We start from the raw sequence: 19,753 nt of genomic DNA, 5'->3' as shown, positions 1-19,753 counted from the left end.
GTGATACTAAACTTGCAATGAATCTGCTGGTTAGAAATGAGATGAAAAGGCCATTTCACACAAGAGAAAGAAAAATATGTCAAGATTTATCATTTCGAGGATCAACTTATCCATCTTTTGCCAGTCAAATACCCATAAAAGGTCACAGATTGGATGAAAATAGCCATACCCAGCTATTTGTATCATATTGCTAGTGGCTGTTTGTAAATTGTGGTCCACAATTTAAGCCTTTCACACAGTGTTTGATTTAAACTTCAGGTGCACATGCCTGGGCCATTTACATATAAATAGTTTTCCCCTGACGTCAATAAAGAAAACTATCATATGAAATTATTAATGTTCGGTTCAACACATTTGAGTTCCCTGAATTTTATGGCTCACTATGAAACAGGCAAAGTTGATATTGCAAATAAGATAATACGTGAGAATAAAACACAAGAAAAGTTATTTTTAATATCTCAGCAGCATTTGTACATGTATGTGTCTGGCTTCCCTTATTTCCTTTCCAAATTTTATGCTAATTGCTGAGAAAAAGACAAATAGGTTTTAAGTCTTTGAATAAATAAAGTAGGAACTTGTACTGTTTACTTTTCACAGAATGTGGCTGTCGGTTTCTAGCTGCTGTAAAACAATAAATCATTTTTTCCACATAATTAAAAGCCTAAATGACAGAGGCTGCATTTTTAATCAAAGACAAGCATTCTTCTTCACCAGATATTCCTTTGAGACTTATTTATCTATGCATATGTACATTTTCTTTTAAGCATATACTCGTGGTAACTTCCAAATATGATAGTAGAAATCAAAAACTGAATATGGAGCTGACAGCAACTTTTGAAAGTCTATTCAATTAATTTCTTCAGTTAAATCGATTTCATTTGCTATATGAAATATGATTAGCATTTCACAGCATCTCCAGGTCACCTTTATTGAAATCCAGAGTTCCACTAAGATCACTATCCTCTCTTTTAACAAATCCAATGTTTTCAGAGATCCTTTGCCCAGAAATTCTTATTAGTGCCATTGTTTTGGAGAAATAGCATAGTTTTCAATCTGGTCTGATCTTTGAGATGATTATGTCTCAAATGCCTCTTTGCTTTAATGACCACCTTCTCCAGTATTGTTGCAATATGCTAGGACTAAGAATTTAACTCTCCTTCTGAAAGTCCCTGTTTCAGTAGCAAGCTAATTTGTATGATGGTGCAGCCTTTGAGCCTTGTATGATGGTGCAGTCTTTGAGCCTTTTAAATAGAAGAAGCAGTCTACTAGCTACATGCTAATAATTCACCAGTTCTCATCTTCAGACTTTTAGTACTGCTGAAGATAACAGAAGACGCCTGACTCAAGGTGACTATTATGTCATTAATCTTTCACCATGTTAAAAATCTTCACATAATGAAAGAAGACGGAAACCAATTCCTATTGCAACATTCATCTTCTAGGTCTTTGATAGTCAAGATATATCAATCAGGCTTCTACTATCCAAATATTCAATGGCAAGCAGTTAGACAATCTCAATAGCAGGTAGTTGGACAATCATCAGTAAGGTATCCACCTCAAAAGAGAATTTTGAGGTGTATACTATCAAATATGAAGGGTAAATGTCATAATTTTAATGGAATAAAGTTTGTCCATTTGCCAGAGGGATTTTCAATATTTCAAGCAGAAGCAGAATTTGATGAGAATTAAAAACAATGGAAATTTAAAAAATCTACACACCCTTGTTCAAATGGCAGGTTTCTGACATGTAAAAAATCAGACCATGCTTGTGTAAATTTGCACATCCTCTTACTTATAAGTAGGGATGTGGTTGTCTTCAGAGTTAATCATATTCAAACTGATGGTAAATAGTAGTCAGAACATACCTGCCATTAATTAAAGTGTCTGTGATCAAGCCATATAAAGTTTAGCTTTTTTAGTAGGATTTTTCCGACATTTACTCAGTTGCTCCTTACAGCAAAAGCCATGGTCTGCAAAGAGTTTACAAAGCATCAAAGGGATCTCATTGTTGGAGGATATCAGTCAGGAGATGGGTACAAAAAAATTTCCAAGGTATTGACTATACCATGGAACACAGTGGAGACAGTTATCAACAAGTGGAGAAAATATGGCACAACAGCGACATTACCAAGAACTTTCTGGTTTGTGGGAGGGGGCATAATAGGAAGTCTGTCAGTCTGACTCCTCCTTTCTTATGCAAAGAGATTGAGAATATCTCTCTGGAGAATTGCATTCCCACTTTCTTTTTGAGGTCTTTCATCTTTATTAGAAAGAATGGCAGATTCAGGGCTGTCCTGAATCTTCTCCATCTTAACTTACATTTTAACTGGTCTGCTTTAAGGTTATCTTTGTTGCTATTGTTCTTCCTCTCCTGTAAGAGGAATTGCCCTGAAAAATGCCTATTTTTTCATTTTTATTATTATTAAATTTATTTGGCACCCATGTTGCAGCGGGACTACTCTGGGCAGCTTACAGCAGTAGAATGTAAAATTATTTTTAAAATGTAAATATAGCATTAGTAAAAGAACAAGATATTAGCAAAAATAAATAATGAAAACACAGCAATATGAATTAAAAGATGAGTGGAGAAGGAGCAGGATATGGGGCGGGGTGGAGTCTGCTATTAGTCTAATAGGCACCTCTAGTACATTGTACTATTGCATCTCCCTCTATTTTATACGTAGTACAGGGACTTTTATACCAACACAACTTTTCCCATTTATCACAACTTTGTGGGGGTTTTTTTAATGGATGGCAACAGGCCCATTCTCCGTGTCTAAGATAGCATTTTTGTATCAATTGACTATGTCGTCACTGCTTTTTCCTGTTTTTAATCATATAACTAGGTCATTCTATTCTTGCATAGCCTGGATTTTTCTTTATTATGATGAAAGATAATATAATGTGGAACGGCAGGAGTCAATACTACTTTCCTTTCCACTGGTGCATCTTATATGCAAGCTCTCATCAAGAACAAGGCAAAGATCTTTCTTCAGCTATTGAGCCATGTGTCAGTTTCAAATTTAGTAATTGGTTCTGCCCATTGTCATCTCTACCTCTTAATGAGTGGCATGTTCATTCCACTCCTCTGAATTCAGAAATCCCTGCCTCTCTGACTTCAAGGAATCTCTCCCCAAAACCTCTTATCAAAATTTACCCTTGATGCCTGCCTAACTGCATTCTTTGAGTCTGCTTATCAAATCTCAGTGAGGCTTTTTAAAGATCAATATTTTGAATTACAGGAAAGCTGGTAATACCCAATCTGCGGCCTGGGTAAGATAGATACCCAGTGGGTGTTGATGGGAATTTCTTTTGTGTTGCCTTTATTTTCTCATGGGATAGAGTCTCTTTGTATCTCTTTCTAGCTGTTCCCTCTTTAGCTGCATGCCGTTCTCACCACGGTGTTCTTGAACACCATAATGCACTGTTTTATTACATCTTGCCTGCTGATGCAACACTTCTTCAACTGTCCCAACTTACTCTCTATCAAGTATGGCTTTTCTACTCAAAGCTTAATTCCCTCAACCATAAAACTTGACGGATTTCGTTCTAACCAAGATAGAAACTCTCCCAGTTTCTTGCAGACCATTCTGAAAGGCTTCCAATGCAACCAAGTAGAAATCCATTGAAGAAACCCTATATCAATGATATTCCTCACAACAACAAAAAATCTGTAATATTTTGACACTCTCTCCTATACATACCAAGTTATCAATGCTTTCATCCTCACTGGGGATAGTCCTTTATATTTTTTTAACCTGCTAATAAAATATTTCACGAAAACCCTGGTAATCCTATATCTACTGTTATGTTTGCCAGTTTTGGTTTAGAGTTTTTACCTTGTCCTCTTCATGTTAATGCTAAATCCCACAAGTCTATAGCAATCACTTTTATTCAGTTTTCATTCATTCCATAAAAATGATATAGTTGGAGTACAGCAGTGGTTTTGTAGCTGTGATATTTTATTATCTTCCCTTTCCCCCAATCCGTCAATTTCAATGGAAACATAAAGCAGCAGTGTTTCATGCCATTCAATAAGGGTGACAGGATTATTTGCAGTTTTTCTCCCAAAACTCCCCATACTGGATTGGTAACTACCTGGGCTCAACTTTTCACCTTTCTCCAACATTATGTCTGCTCTCAGATTGCTGCAATTTGAAAAAAGTTATCTTTGATTACTTCATGATGATGGAACCCTCCAATGTAGGTTCAAACTAAAATATGTGTTTTGTTTGACATTGTCTATGTGTCAGATGAATCAACAGAAAACATAGTTGTAATGTTTCAAGTAGTAAGCAGATTATTGTATCCCTTATTATACATTCTATCTTGTGACAGTAAAGTGAAATACTGATTAAAGTGTTGGATTGGTGGATTCAGATTCAAATTTATCTTCATCCATTACTGGATGATTTGGGTCACCATTCTCTTTCAGACCAACAGACAGTCCATGCGGTAGTTGTTTGAAGAATGGAAGGAAAGATTGCCTGTGTGCCCCTATAAATTCACAAATAATTATTATCAAATAATAAATTGGATTTCTTATCCTTATCCACAAGTCTTCACTTTTAGAGGTGTCCTTTATAACCATGTTTTCTTCTTCCCCTTCTTCCTCCTCCACTATTTTTGCACCTGCACTTTGATTTGTGTATTCCATGCCATTTAGACAGTACACTTTAATAATAAAAAACATAATTAACTAATGTTTTTATGTAGATTTTGGCATTTGGTTTGTAATCAAATGGAATATTGTGTCTCCAATCAGTTCAAAATAACTTCAGATGATTTGGGGAGGCTAACCAGTGAGGACTTTATTTTAGAAGGAAAAGTCAGTTCATGATCATTCTATCAGAATAATTTCCATTGTGTTCTGGGGGCTTGTTTTTAGTAGGGGCAGGGGAACTCTGTTTACCTTTTTTATTCTGAACAGACAGATTCTTTAACCTCGGATAACCTTGACCTTCTTATATTGAGTGACTATTGATGCTAAGCTAATTTTCTTGATTGTGTTTCTGCAGACAAATTCTGTTAGTGAACAGGAGGTACAAGGTACAAAGGCCGAGGTGGCATTGTCAACTTCTGTTGCAACTGCAGAACAGCAGCAGCAAGAAGTAAGTGTCCCTATCCGAATAAACAATTTGAGGTATCCTAATAAATGCGTGTCTCAGTCAGAGATCCATAAGAAAAGAGTTTCTCTTTTCATGTTTTCTTGTGTCATGTTTAAATGTACAAAGTTGGTGTGAACTTCATTTGTTTTGCTACTCTTTCCCTGGCTCTCATTGTCTCATTCAGCTGTGCATTTCTTGCTCTTTTATTTGCTTATCTTTTGCTGCTTACTAAAGAGCAGGTTTTCCTGTGAGGCTATCTTAATCTGCAAACTTAATCTGCTTCTAATAAATTAGGGGCAAGCCAGCATTTTTCAGTGGAGTCGCTTACTAAAATTTAGAAGTAGAGATTTGTCAAATGTTGCAAGACCAAATGTTTATGGGATCCTGGAAAAATTAAATGTTATTCAGCTACAGTTTTTTGCAATTCAGGAACCAATTCGGCTTCAGAGGATGCCTGCTGCTCCCTCCCCCACCATTCAGTCCATTTCTCTAGCTGTACCAAAGGTAGGGGGCTTTAATGGTTTGTTTTAACAAAAAAATGTGGGCAGAGAGTTAACATGTAAGGTATTATGCCTCATGCATGATCCATTTGTCAGTTTGTTCATGTCTGTATGTTAGCTATGTCTAAGCATGGTTTTTTGAAGGGTTATTTTAACTTAGACTAAGAATTAAAATGAATTCTATGTAGAATCTTATAGGAATGTGTTTGGGTGTTTTGTTTCCAGTTAATTCATAGTGGGACAGGTTCTGGGTACCTTCTGTCCTTCCTCAGAAAATACCTGCTGTACAAGTAAATGACAAATGAAGTTTCTGTCTAAATCCTTGCTTGAGAGGGTATTTTCAGTCATTTCTAAAAATCAGTAAAAAGCCCAGCAAATTTGCATTAAAGCTAGCTTTTTTTAAAAGAGTAGACATTTCTATTCTCATGGTGACTATATGACCATGCAACAATATGTGAAGGAAATGTCAGAGAAGAACCCTCTTATTTTCCACAAAAACTGGAACTGCTGTAATCTTTAAAAAAGAGAATAATTTTTCTAGCCACTTCCATATGTTTATAAAGTAAGTGAAACTGTGCCCACCCAGCAAGTTTGATTGGGCAAATTTCCACATTTTCCCCCTCCCCCCTTCCCTCCCTTCTTTTTCAATCAGACTGGAAATTTGCTGGCTTTGATTCCCCCCCCCCCCAATAAGCCTGTTACCAAAGGGATTTGCCTTGGTTCACCAGCCCCAAATTACAACTTTGTATTTGTTTATATTATTTTGTTCCACAGACCAAGTGCAGTCGATAGCCAGTAAGCAACTAGTTTTGCTATATAGTATTAAATGTGGTGATAAAAAAGATGTTGAGCTTCTGTAAAAGCTAATATAATAAAGGTGGGTTAAATAACCCTACGTATTATTTCAGTTTCAGTATATGAGTGGGTTTGATTGTAGGTTATAACTCTCAGCTGATTATAATTTAGGCGGTTGCACAGTGCACCTATTTTTTTTAAATATATGTTGCCCAAACTACCCTATACTGGACATGCATTTATTTTTGAAAGAATGACTATATTGCTTTTGACAGTACAATTCAAATATAAATTAACCAATACAAAAACTATTTCAGCACAGTGCAAAAGCCAGGATAAAACACAGCATAATCAACAGGGAAACACATTGATCTGTCATAAAAGCAAAACAAAAGAACAGTACCTATTTGAAATCAATACATTCTTAACAGTTCATCAAAAACTGAGTGACATTAATCTCATTAACTGCTGAAAATAATCACAATGAACAGCTAAAGCATGGAGATGGAGGATCTAATATGCTGTATCGGCAGCATATCAGGAATAGCTCCTATCTAAGATCCGTTCCAAATGAGGGTTTACAGTTGAATTAACCCCAGCCATCCACTTGATATGGAATTGATATGGAAGCTGGTAACACTGTCTCATTAATAATTTATCAGAGGTGTCAATTTTTCAGTGAACTTTTATGTTGCTTTATTGTGAACTTATTTTTCAGCCTAAAGCTCATCAACTAAGTATCAAGTCCTTTTCAAGCCCAACTCAATGCAGCCACTGTACATCTCTCATGGTGGGATTGATTAGACAGGGTTATGCTTGTGATGGTAAGTTGGTTAAATCTCTTAAACATTTGGGTATCTTGATTGCCTAGTTATCATTTGGAAATAAAACAAATCTGTTTAAAATTTTCTTGTAGTAAGCATCTATTTATAATAGTAGTATTGAATAAAGGCAGAAAGTTAGTTCCCAAATGCATTGGTTTAGCTTTAGCTTTAGATCTTTAGCTTTAGATTATTTTGTTTTTATAGTATGGCTAATTGGTGAGATATGTTTTTTAAGGCATCAGTTACACCACACAATTCAGGGAATCTTAATTATTAAGATTATATACACTGAACAATATAAAAGATGCTATTTAATACAGATATGTACACAGAGATATTATTGGATTGTTTTATTTGAATTATAATATAATAGAATGTTTTCCTACAAATTAGATGTGGATGGGAATTTATTTTGAATAATGACACCAAATGTTTGGGACTTGCTCAGAATCTGTACCTATACATTGATTAAATATATAAAGAAAAATTAAGCTACCAATCTTAGGTGTATCTACAACTTTCTATCTGGGAGTTTTAGAACTATGGGTCAGTACCAGCCAGATAGTTGCAATCTATATTTTGGGAAGGAAAGGGGAAATAATATAACTTTTTTAAAAATTGGATAGATAAAGTGAGACTACTATCGAAACCCACGGTAATGTTTGCTCCCTGTTCTGCACATGGAGGCTACTTGTGTCTCATACCAGAATATTACATCTTGGGTGACTCAAGAAAATACCAATTATCAGTAGTCCTTGACAAACATCCATAATGCAATCTACCAATCACAATCTTATGTCATAATGATTGTAAAATAGGCTAGTCACATGACCCAACCTGGTTTTATGACCTTTTTTGTGATGGTCTTTAAGGGAATCACCACAGTCATTATGCGAACACAGCTGTTAAGCTAACCAATGGGCTCAATATGCGTGATTTAGTATCAGGGCTCCAACAAATCCACCCTCATTCAAATCAAAAGTAACTGCATCTCAGAAAAAGTAAATTGGTTTATTAGAAATTGTTGGTGCATGGCCAATACTAAATCATATCATACATTTCTCCCTTGACCCTGGTCTTTCCCCCACCCCCTGGATGTGACTTCTCCAATGGGACACATCCATCTCCAAGAGTCATCCATCATGCTCTCCAATAACTTTCTTATGCTCCGACAATTTTAGGCTACCGAGGTGATTATCTAGGCATTTCAAGAATGCCTTGTTTTCCCCCACTCCCTTTTTCTGGCAGCTAAAAAGACCAAAGGAGTATCTTTTTAGTTGACAATGCTTGCAGTTTTGCCAAAAAGTGCTGGCTTTGAGCAAAGCTGTCATAAAACATTGTCATTTGATTGGGGGATGTGGTCATATGAACACGACGGGGCCCAACCAGTGGAATTTTGAATGCTTTTTTAAAGTCCTTTTTTCAGGTCAATTGGAACCTTGAGTGGTCATTAAGTGACCTCTTGTAAATTGAAGTCTAACTGTATATTAGAAATTAAATTCTGATAACATTCAGGGGCAATGATATGCATAAATCTAGTAATGAAAAATAGGGGTGCATGCTTTTATTATTATTATTGTTGTTATTGTTATTGTTATTATTATAATAATAATAAGCTATCTGTCAATAATAAGCTTGACAGATCTTGAATATGTTCAAACTTAGGTAACGGTTCAATGGAAGTGAAAATATTGGTGTGCATTTTATTCCTTTATCTCTAGATTTTACACATATTTATTACAGACCTTTATTTCATAAGAAAAAAAGGGAGGCTTGCCAAACTAGAGTCCATTTTTTTGTTTAAAATCAAAACTCTAATTGGTCTTTTAAAGAATTATTCACTTAAATAATTGACCAGAATGAAACAGTTGTTCAAAATAAGTATGTATAAATTCAGGAAGAAAGAAAATGCCATAATTTTAATTTTAAAACCTGGAGAGTCTTTTATACTTTAAAATATAACATTACTGAAGCATGATAATGCTTTAATGAAGCTCCTGCTATGATATATCCATTACTTTTTAATATGAAATAAATGAATATTATGTTTGCCATTTTAAACTGGTTGTTCTTGGAGACTAGCTGCTGACTAACTGTGACAGGCGTCCTCAAATTTTTTAAATGGGACCAATTCACGGTCCCTCAGACTGTTGGGGGGGCTGGGCTGGCTGGGGGGCATGGCTAGGTGGTCATGTGGGCCCATTTTTGGTTGGCAGAGTGCTACTACAGGCTGGGGAGGCCATTTTTTTCCTCTATGGCCTCCAGAAGGTGGGTGTGGGCCAGCGTGTGGGCCAGGGCGATACGGGTGGGGCAGCCTCATGGTCCCGTGTGGGTCAGATTAATGGCTTCAGCGGATTGTATCTGGCCCGCAGGCCGTAGTTTGAGGACCCCTGAATTATGGTGTGATGTCCTTTCCTTGCTCATTCACAATTCTGTTAACCAGTTCTCTGTTCTCTAGAATAGAGCTTTGTGTCACAACACAAAACTTAACAAATTTACTTTTTCATCCTTAGTGTGTTCGTTTGCATGCCACGTTACGTGCAAAGACAGTGCACCGCAAGTCTGTCCTATACCTCCAGAGCAAGCCAAGAGGCCCCTTGGAGTAGATGTTCAAAGAGGCATAGGAACAGCCTATAAGGGCTATGTCAAGGTAAGAATCTGGCAGAAAAAGAGGATGGTCCTTTGCACATATTGGCAGTTGGTCAATAATCAAATAATCAGAGTTACTGTGCATAGTCAAATACCAGTTCAAATTTAGACATAGACAGTCAGGCAAATCTGGCTGTAAAATAAAGTCCATGTTCAGTTGAAAACTTCAAGCTGGTCGCTTCTTGAGAAATTCAAAACTTAATACAATTTCAGGTAAAAAAAATTAAGAGTAGAAACTTTAGGAGTCAAACATGGCAAGATGGAGTACGAGACATTGCTTCCAATCCCATCATCAACATCCAAACACAGTTGTACCCAGGAACTGTCTTAGGGCACTTGAAGGTTTCCAATTTAATATCTTTCCCAGCATTTCTTTCTCCTCTAAAGAAAACTTGTCCCATTACGGCTTATTGATTGCACCTTCAAGATTATTCAGGATTTAATTATTATCAAATTGTTATTGCTTCTGTCCTTCAAAATCATGATTAAAAAAGATAGATAGATGGAAATAATTACCAAGTTGAGTGGAGTGTCTGTGACATTTGAAAAAATAATTATACAGCATAAAATAATGACAACAATCAGCAGCACTTAACTAAGCTCAGCTGATCTTGAAAAGCTAAGCAGAGTTGAGTCTAATTAGTACTTGAATAGAAGACTATTAGGAGCTGTAACTTTGACTTAAACAGAAGTGGGATCAGAAAAATATTCTCAGAGAAAGTAAGGACAGATATTCCATATTGACATCTAGAACACGTGTTCATACAATCATTAGGATTTGAGCTTAACTGTTAGAAAGATAGTATCTTTACAAAGTTCCTGTTGAATTTACATTAGCCAGATAAAGAGATTTAGAAAAACCATTCATCTATCTATCCATTAATTTATTATTTAGTTGTGAATAGACCGCCAATATTTCTGGGAGGCCTATAATTTAAAAAATAAGACAAATACAAAAATAAAATAGAAATTGGAATGTCCTGAACAGGAGCTCAGCCGTCACCCTACTCCCAAAGCCAGGGAGAATACTTAAATCTTCACAAGCTTCCAGAATGACATCAATATTGGATCCATCTGAACCTTGGGAGTTGGGGATATCTTTCCAGAGAGCAGGAGCTGCATCAGAAAAAGCATGCCTCTTGGAACCTGCTAAACGGCATTGCTTAATCAATGGGATCCCAAGTGTGCCTACTGTGCCTGATTGATTTGTTTGCAGCCATTGTATATCTGAAAGGAAGAAGTTACAATATTTGAAAAATGTATATATTGTTGCAAATCCCTGGAAATATTTTTATGAGTCGCTTCAATGGTGAGATGGTATATTAATATATATTTAATGAATAAAATAATAAATTCAATAAATAAAAATGAATATTTACCCCTTTTTTATGGTATCAATAATATATTTCTACATTTACAGGTTCCAAAGCCAACAGGAGTTAAGAAAGGATGGCAACGGGTTTATGCAGTAGTCTGTGACTGTAAACTTTTCCTCTATGATGTGCCTGAAGGAAAATCCACTCAGCCAGGAGTTATTGCAAGTCAAGTTATGGATCTCAGGTTTGCAACCTTAATCCACATCATTTTGTAGGCTTGCTTGTATCAGAGAAACAATAGCAAATGAAGAATGACACAAATTGCCGAATTTTCTTTGATATTACATAGACAATGCTTTGATTGCATTGAATGCATTGTGTAGGCCACATTTGTATAAGGTATGAGAGACTAGGTTTATATTCTCACATGCTCTTGATTTTTTCTGGTAGAAAATATGTTAAACCTGTACCGAGAATCTCTTTAACTTATTGATTCAAATTTTACCAATTTGTTAATGTCTTGCTAATAATCTTTGCTTTATCAAGAATTTTAAATATGTAGTTTAAATTTAATAACATGTAGTGTTTTCTCCACCCCCCCAGAGATGAAGAGTTTTGTGTGAGTTCTGTCCTAGCATCAGATGTTATACATGCAACCCGTAAAGATGTTCCGTGTATATTCAGGGTATGATCATTTGACTAATTTGTACAGATACAATTCATGTTTTACTTAGCTATGATTGATAAAAAATAAATTTTTACAGAATTTTCCAGTCTACGCAAAACAAAACTGTTAGGTTTCCATAGCTACTCTATCAAAAGTTGATTGTGGGTTTACAATGTTTTTATAATAATTTAGTCATAGAAACAGATTTTATTCTATACTAATTGCTTTCTAATTTTCTTTTAGAATCTATCTAAAAGACAGTGGTGAAATGTGTCCAGCTAGTTTATGCAATTATATGGTACACATTTGTGTGAGTGTATGCAGCTTGATATCTTTCACTTCTCTCTTGGGAAGAGGTTGTTTTGTCTGATGAATCAAGAAGGTGAAATATTTATTTTGCAGTTGGCCTGCATAATAATGTTTTGGTTTTGTTATCCGGCTTGTAGATCATATTTTTTTAAAAAATTAGGTAAAATCAGGTTACCAAAGTGTCTCAGGATGATAATTTCATTGCCAGATTACCTTAAACCATCATGAAGCCAAGTAATAAGAAAGGCTTTATTACACATAATACATATACCAATGAGCTAGGAACATCCATATCTGGAAATATTTTAGGGGCAATAATTCAATCAAAAGTTAAAATAAATAGTAAAATAATTTGTACTGTATTGAAGAAGTGAAGTAATAAAAAGTTTTATATCTGAGTTAACATTACAGAGTACACTTCAACCAGGTTCCGTTCATCATGAACAGAGTATGTGTTGGACAGAACCATGTGTTTTGTTCAATACATACTTTATTCATAACTAATTTAATTTTACTTGGGTTAGTTCTAGGAATCTGGAACCTTCATGGGTTTTTTTTAATTGAACTCCCTCATTTTAATTTTTAAAACAAAATTGAGTTATACCTTCAAGAATAGGTGTCACTACTGTAGATATACATTTGCCAGTTTTTATACAAGTTTTATAAATGAGTGGTCTTTGGTGCTTTCTGAGCTTAGCTGATTTCTTGCAGACATTTCATTACCAAAATAGGTAACATCATCAGTGGTAGTAGAGAGTGGCGTTTACTCTCAGTGTATATTCTGAGGCTTGCCCTGTAAGTATGTCTCCTCTATTGAGTTTTATAAACATATTCACAGGTTTGAACTATTTAAAAACATTTCTTAAATCTACCTATTGTTTGTTGACCCATTTCTACTTAAGTTGAAAGTCACCATGAGTGTGCCCTTATACAAGCAGCCTGGTAAATTGCAAAATAAGTGCAAAAGCTCTTGTTTTGAGCACCAGCAAATCTTATTAATGCATAGGGAGGAAGCTTTGAGGGAATCAGTTGTATGGGAAATGAAACATATCAAATGTATATACATTGCTCAGTGAATTGAAATAAAGAATGTTGAGTTTGCCAAAGGACTGGAAGTTTTAACTTAATTGGGATGAATTAGAAAGGAATTTAATTAGAAAGAAAGTAAGCATCCAAAGCTTGCTTAAGTCTACGCCTGCAAGAATCTTAAAAATTTAGATAATTTTTTGAGATGGGTCTGTGAGATGAAAGATGAAAATGAAGCAAGAATGAGAAAAGACAATATGTGATTGTCACTATGTCACTGTTTGTAGCAATATTTCTGGCATACTCTGCAAAATGAGAGTAAAAGAGATTTGCCAGCATTATAAATTTGTATTGGTAATGAATTAAATATAAACTAGAAATTAATTGAAATTAAATCCAGGTACAATGTGGTGCCTTGCATGTTGTTTCAACTCCCATTATTCCCAACCAGCTTGCCTAATGCAAAGGATTGTGAGATTTATCATCTAATCAGCCTCCCCCAAGAACATGAACTTTACAACCTCTCTTCTGATTCATAGTCTTAGGTCCAAAATCAGGGCTAAAAATGGTGATTGTCTATACTTCCAAGTTGGTTGAGGCGGGAAAAAACACTGAACAAATCCCTCCTATGTCAATATCTGCAGAGTAGATGGCTTCTAAGAAATCAGAGTGTCTTTATCCCTTCTCTCTTTTGCCACCGCATTTATTCACGCTGCCTACAGAAGGCTCAGTCTGGAGCAGGCCATTTTGAAAAACACTTTGTCTGACTAGAGTACATTTCCATTTTGCCACCTTGCTTTAGTTGAGGCGTGTCTCGCGTGGGTGAATTTCATGCAATTATTTTCCTTTTCTGTCTTCTTGTTCTCAAGGTGACGGCTTCTCTCTTAGGCTCTCCTTCAAAGACCTGCTCTCTGCTGATCCTAACAGAAAACGAGAATGAAAAACGAAAGTGGGTTGGAATTCTAGAGGGACTGCAATCTATTCTGCACAAAAATAAACTCAGAAATCAAGTTATACATATTCCACAGGAAGCCTATGACAGTACACTGCCTCTCATTAAAACCAGCCTAGCTGCTACTATTGTAGGTATGTCAGAATATAACAAGACATTTTGAATGTGTAACATTACACCTGTAATTGAGACTGATACATTGCCATTCTTTAAATATATTGTTTCTTATTTTTATCTCTTTACAGGAAAAATTAGTAGCATGAAATTCAGTGATTGACTTATAAAACGAATTGGTGTATGTTGATCACCACTTGAAATAGATATCAGCAATGCTTAGGTGCATTGACTCAGTTTTGGTCCCATTCCTTATTGTGCTAAAATAAAATTAAATGCATTAACAAATGTTATATCTCCTTCTCATTTGGAGTGATCATTTGTTTTCCTGCCTGCCTATCTTCCTTGCTTCTGTCTTATGGTCAGTTGCCATCTGCAAGAATAGCAGAATATTAACAGCAGTTTGAAATGAGAAAGCATACTGCTACCCAACTGTTTAAAAATATCTCATTTTCCTTAAATCTTCTGGAATAGAACTATTTTTCCTCATTTTGGGAGATGGGATGAGATGGATGGGATTAACCCAGTACTACAGTCTTGGTTATAGAGATCATGAGAACAACGTTTACTGAAAAACCTGGTCCTTCATCTCTACCAATTTAAGCTCCAAAATAGAAAAATCTTGCAGTACAGTCTCCTCCAAACCTAAAAGTGCTTTGTCAGGAGGCAACTGGACTTGTTTTTCTTTGAAGTTGTTTTGTAGTTGATACACCTACTTTCCTATGAGCAAGCTTTACTAAATACTGTGGACTTTTCATTGATTAGACATGGATTGAATTACATTATTATTGAGGTCTGATATTTGATACCATATATATCCAGCGCAGTTCTTTTAACATATGCATATTCCATTTATCAAATGGACACTTTCTGTAAAAGAGTAGAAACTAGGGTTAGAATGAATATTTATACTAATAATTATTTTTCTCACCTTGTTATCATTAGATCGAGATAGAATAGCAATTGGTTCAGATGAAGGTCTGTATGTCATAGAAGTCACCCGTGATGGTAAGTAAATTCTTGATTGCATTTAGATACGTGCCAAGGGATGAGCTCCATCAATTAATTCTTGATTATTTGCAGTTTATTCACTATTACTCCATAATTAGCTGATAAGTTACTTTTGTATCTTGCTCGGAAAAAAGCTGCATCTGCATCTCTGGGTGTTCTCCCCTGAGCTGTTCAGAGCATCCAGTAGTAGGAGTGGGAGGTGCTTCAGTCTCCTTTTGGATAGGCTGGGCTTAATTACAAGGACACTCTTCCTCCTCCACAGTACTCCTCCCTAGCGTCCCCAGTTTTTGCTCAGCCTTTGCAGGATTAGGCAGCTTTTTCCGTTGGTTGGCCGGAATAGCAAAAAAAAAGACTTTCCAAACTCTCCAAGACTCTCCAAGACTCTCAGGCTTGATTCTCTTTCTCTAATTACCCTCTTGAGATTACTTACCAACTCCGTCAGCCTTATGTAAAAGAATCACCATCGATGGAGCTTTCGATGCCTCGTTAGTGCCTTCAGCGCTCCGAGGGGGAAGAGAGGCTTTTGCCTCGAACGTCTCTCGCCTTAACATTGCATTTGCTTAAAAAGACCTCCGTATCCATCGCTCCATTCAGCTGGTTATCGCAAATTTAAAACAGCGCCAGACCGAACAACGAGCGTGACTCGTGGTTGGTCAATTCTACAGCCCGAGGCATTTTGCCATGGAACACCGCAGGGGGTAGAAGCACTAGCACTGATACCTTTCCCCACTTGCTTTTTTCTTGTGTGAGATGCTGATTTAAGCGGGGGTAGCTGCTGGAGGTTTGCGCGCCAAAACATCGGCCGCCATTTTGCCTAGCACACAAGCCAGGAAACGTATATTTACTGTGATAGAGTTTATTTTTACTTTCCCACTGGACTTATCTCAATAAGACCACAAGGTTTCAGCCCTGCTATTGCAATCAGAGAGTTTCAGTTGGATGACTATCACAGTATATTTCCAGCAGTTTTCACAGCGAGCACCAAGGCCTAAGTCCGCCTGTGCACAGCAGCTGTAGCAGGCCTATTGTTAAGGTACAAAGACCCTTGGTCTGATTAGGTATTCTCCAAAATTTCTCTCCTGGTATTCGGTCTAATTTGTCTCCCAATAATATCAAAATAATACTATTGATATTATTAACAAAAATATACATAATAATTTTATATATGTGTGTATAGATGTATATATGTGTATATATGTATGTATATGTGTGAATGTATATGTGTATGTATGTGTGTGTGTATGTGTATGTATGTGTGTATATATATATATATATATATATATATATATATATATATATATATATATATATATATATATATATATATGGATCTTTGGTTATTCGGGTTTTCTCCCGCGTAAGATTCAAAGTATCTAGGCAACGTTTCAGCGAGGTCCCACTCGCCATCTTCAGGCTGGTGCTTTCGGCTTAGTGCCAGTGCAAGCAGTGTGTGACTGGAGCTGCCATCTCTCTATATATACAAGTGGTGGGGGATGGTGTGCTGGGCTGGTTGGCTGTGCTGCAGCCTCTTGATTGGTTGATGGAGTTGATGTTGGTATAATGGGCTGTGTAATGGCCTTTTGTTGTAGAGATATCCTGGATCTTGTGCTGTCATCTCCTGGGTCGTTAGCCTCTTGTGTTTTAAACGGCTTGGGTAATGGGTTGTGTGATGGGCTTGTGAGTTCTTTTGTTGTGGTATCCTGGGTCTTGTGTTGTAATCTCCTGGGTCGTTTGTGTTTTGATCTCTTTTCGATTAGCCTCCTGTGTAGTAACAGCTTGGGTAATGGGTTGTGTGATGACCTTGTGAGATTTATTGCTGTGGTATCCTTGGTCTTGTGCTGTGATATCCTGGGTCATTTGCTGTGTTGTGACTTCTTGAGTTCTTGAGGTGTAATTTCTTGAGTTTTCTGATGTGATGTCCTGAGCGGGTGGCTGTGATGTAGCATTTTGGGTTTTTAATATGGCTTTGAGTTTGGGGTCTGGGTCTGTGTTCGTTTGGCTTCGAGTTCGTGGTCGTGCCACATCTTCATGGTGGGGGTCAGTTCGCTTCATGTATGGTTCAGAGGAGTTTGAAGTGGGTAGTGATGCAGCTGCAGTGCGGCTTCTGGTCTGTGGTCGTGTCTCATCTTCTGTGTGGGTGTGAGTCTGATTTTTACGTGGAAGTGTGGTGGTGGCATCTTGTGTGGCCCTCATGGGTGTGGGTCTGGTGTCATTTATCATGTTGGGTACTCGTCTGTTCATGAGGGCGGGTTTCCAAATGGCTGGTAAGCGGGAGGTGTCATCTCTTTTATTCATGCTGTGTGGGCGTTTTTCTATCTCTATGGCTTCTCTGATTATTCTGCTGCTGTGGTGTTCAGTTTTGGCGATAGTTCTGGTATTTTTAAGGTCAATTTCATGTCCTGTGGCTTTGAGGTGTTGGACCAGGGAAGAGGTTGGTTCTTCTTTTTGATTGAGTTCTTATGTTCTTCAACGCGTGCACTTATTCTTCTGTTAGTTTATCCAATGTATGTGGTGAGGCAGGCAGTGCAGGGGATTTCATATACTCCTTGGTTTTCTAACTCGATTTTGTCTTTAGGGTTTCTTAGGATGGTGGATATTTTTCTGTTTGTGCAGAATGCTGTTTTAATGTTGTGTTTTTGGAGGATCTTGCTGATTTTGTCTGTAGTGCCTTTTATATATGGGAGGAGGGCTTTGCCGTTCTCTTGTTCTCTGTCTTGGATTTTGGTTGGGGTTTCTTTTTGGATTAGGTGGGTGATCTTCTTTCTTTGAAATCCATTGGCTGTTAGTACGTTGGTGAGAGTGTTTAGTTCGGTTTTTAGGTGTTGTTCATCAGCTAAGCATTTTGTTCTGGAGATGAGTGTCTCAGCTACGGAATTGATCTGTGCTGGGTGGTGGTGTGAGAGTGCGTGTAGATAGCGGTTTGTATGTGTTTTCTTTTGGTAGATGGTGTGTCCTAGGGAGCCATTGGGTTTTTTGTATACCAAGACATCTAGGAAGGGAAGTTGATTGTTAGCTTCTGTTTCCATGGTGAATTGTATTTTGGGGTGTAGGCTGTTGAGGTGTGTGAGGAAGTTGTTCAGTTTTTCTTTCCCGTGTGGCCAGATTATGAAGGTGTCATCTACGTATCTGAGCCAGAGTTTGGGTTTGTGATCATATTTTTCTAGAGCTTGTGTTTCAAAGTGTTCCATGTAGAGGTTTGTGATGACAGGTGAGAGGGGTGATCCCATGGGTGCTCCTTCTATTTGTTTGTATTTTTGTCCATTGTAGGTGAAGTATGTATTGGATAGACAGTTGGTCAGATCTAGGATGTGCTTGGGGGGGTTGTATTTGTTTTGGATGGCTGTCAAGGCTTCTTTTATTGGCACTTGGGTGAAGAGGGATATGACATCGAAGCTAACTAGTAGGTCGCTGGGTTGTAAGTTTTGTTTCTTTATGATCTCGATGAACTGGAATGAGTTTCTTACATGTGAGTTGATGGATTCTGCATAGGGCTGTAGTTGTTTGGCGAGAAATTTGGCTAGGTTTTGTAGAGGTGAGCCTATGGAGCTATTGTGCATTCTGCACAAACAGAAAAATATCCACCATCCTAAGAAACCCTAAAGACAAAATCGAGTTAGAAAACCAAGGAGTATATGAAATCCCCTGCACTGCCTGCCTCACCACATACATTGGACAAACTAACAGAAGAATAAGTGCACGCGTTGAAGAACATAAGAACTCAATCAAAAAGAAGAACCAACCTCTTCCCTGGTCCAACACCTCAAAGCCACAGGACATGAGATTGACCTTAAAAATACCAGAACTATTGCCAAAACTGAACACCACAGCAGCAGAATAATCAGAGAAGCCATAGAGATAGAAAAACGCCCACACAGCATGAATAAAAGAGATGACACCTCCCGCTTACCAGCCATTTGGAAACCCGCCCTCATGAACAGACAGTACCCAACATGATAAATGACACCAGACCCACACCCATGAGGGCCACACAAGATGCCACCACCACACTTCCACGTAAAATCAGACTCACACCCACACAGAAGATGAGACACGACCACAGACCAGAAGCCGCACTGCAGCTGCATCACTACCCACTTCAAACTCCTCTGAACCATAATACATGAAGCGAACTGACCCCACCATGAAGATGTGGCACGACCACGAACTCGAAGCCAAACGAACACAGACCCAGACCCCAAACTCAAAGCCATATTAAAAACCCAAAATGCTACATCACAGCCACCCGCTCAGGACATCACATCAGAAAACTCAAGAAATTACACCTCAAGAACTCAAGAAGTCACAACACAGCAAATGACCCAGGATATCACAGCACAAGACCAAGGATACCACAGCAATAAATCTCACAAGGTCATCACACAACCCATTACCCAAGCTGTTACTACACAGGAGGCTAATCGAAAAGAGATCAAAACACAAACGACCCAGGAGATTACAACGCAAGACCCAGGATACCACAAC

The 19,753-nt window shown here is 37.3% G+C and overlaps 1 protein-coding gene across 3 annotated transcripts in view; it reads left to right on the top strand.

Annotated features, from left to right (window-relative positions):
* The window catches only part of CDC42BPB (CDC42 binding protein kinase beta), a 118,079-nt gene that overhangs the window by 78,726 nt on the left and 19,600 nt on the right, over window positions 1-19,753 (top strand). For 2 of the 3 annotated variants that reach the window (XM_026680181.2, XM_087952205.1), the window contains exons 22-29: window positions 5,019-5,111; window positions 5,538-5,612; window positions 7,122-7,227; window positions 9,741-9,877; window positions 11,297-11,436; window positions 11,796-11,877; window positions 14,064-14,280; window positions 15,206-15,268. In XM_026680181.2, the coding sequence (XP_026535966.1) occupies window positions 5,019-5,111; window positions 5,538-5,612; window positions 7,122-7,227; window positions 9,741-9,877; window positions 11,297-11,436; window positions 11,796-11,877; window positions 14,064-14,280; window positions 15,206-15,268 (913 nt within the window). The remainder of the gene's footprint in view (window positions 1-5,018; window positions 5,112-5,537; window positions 5,613-7,121; window positions 7,228-9,740; window positions 9,878-11,296; window positions 11,437-11,795; window positions 11,878-14,063; window positions 14,281-15,205; window positions 15,269-19,753) is intronic. The other variant, XM_087952204.1, reaches the window with a different exon arrangement.

This window comes from Notechis scutatus, chromosome 1 (assembly GCF_049901735.1).
Source record: "Notechis scutatus isolate UNSWTSFEM ecotype Mainland chromosome 1, rNotScu1.2, whole genome shotgun sequence".
Lineage (NCBI taxonomy): Eukaryota > Metazoa > Chordata > Lepidosauria > Squamata > Elapidae > Notechis > Notechis scutatus.
The sequence above is the reverse complement of the archived record's forward strand: the minus strand, read 5'-3'. Positions and strand labels throughout refer to the sequence as shown.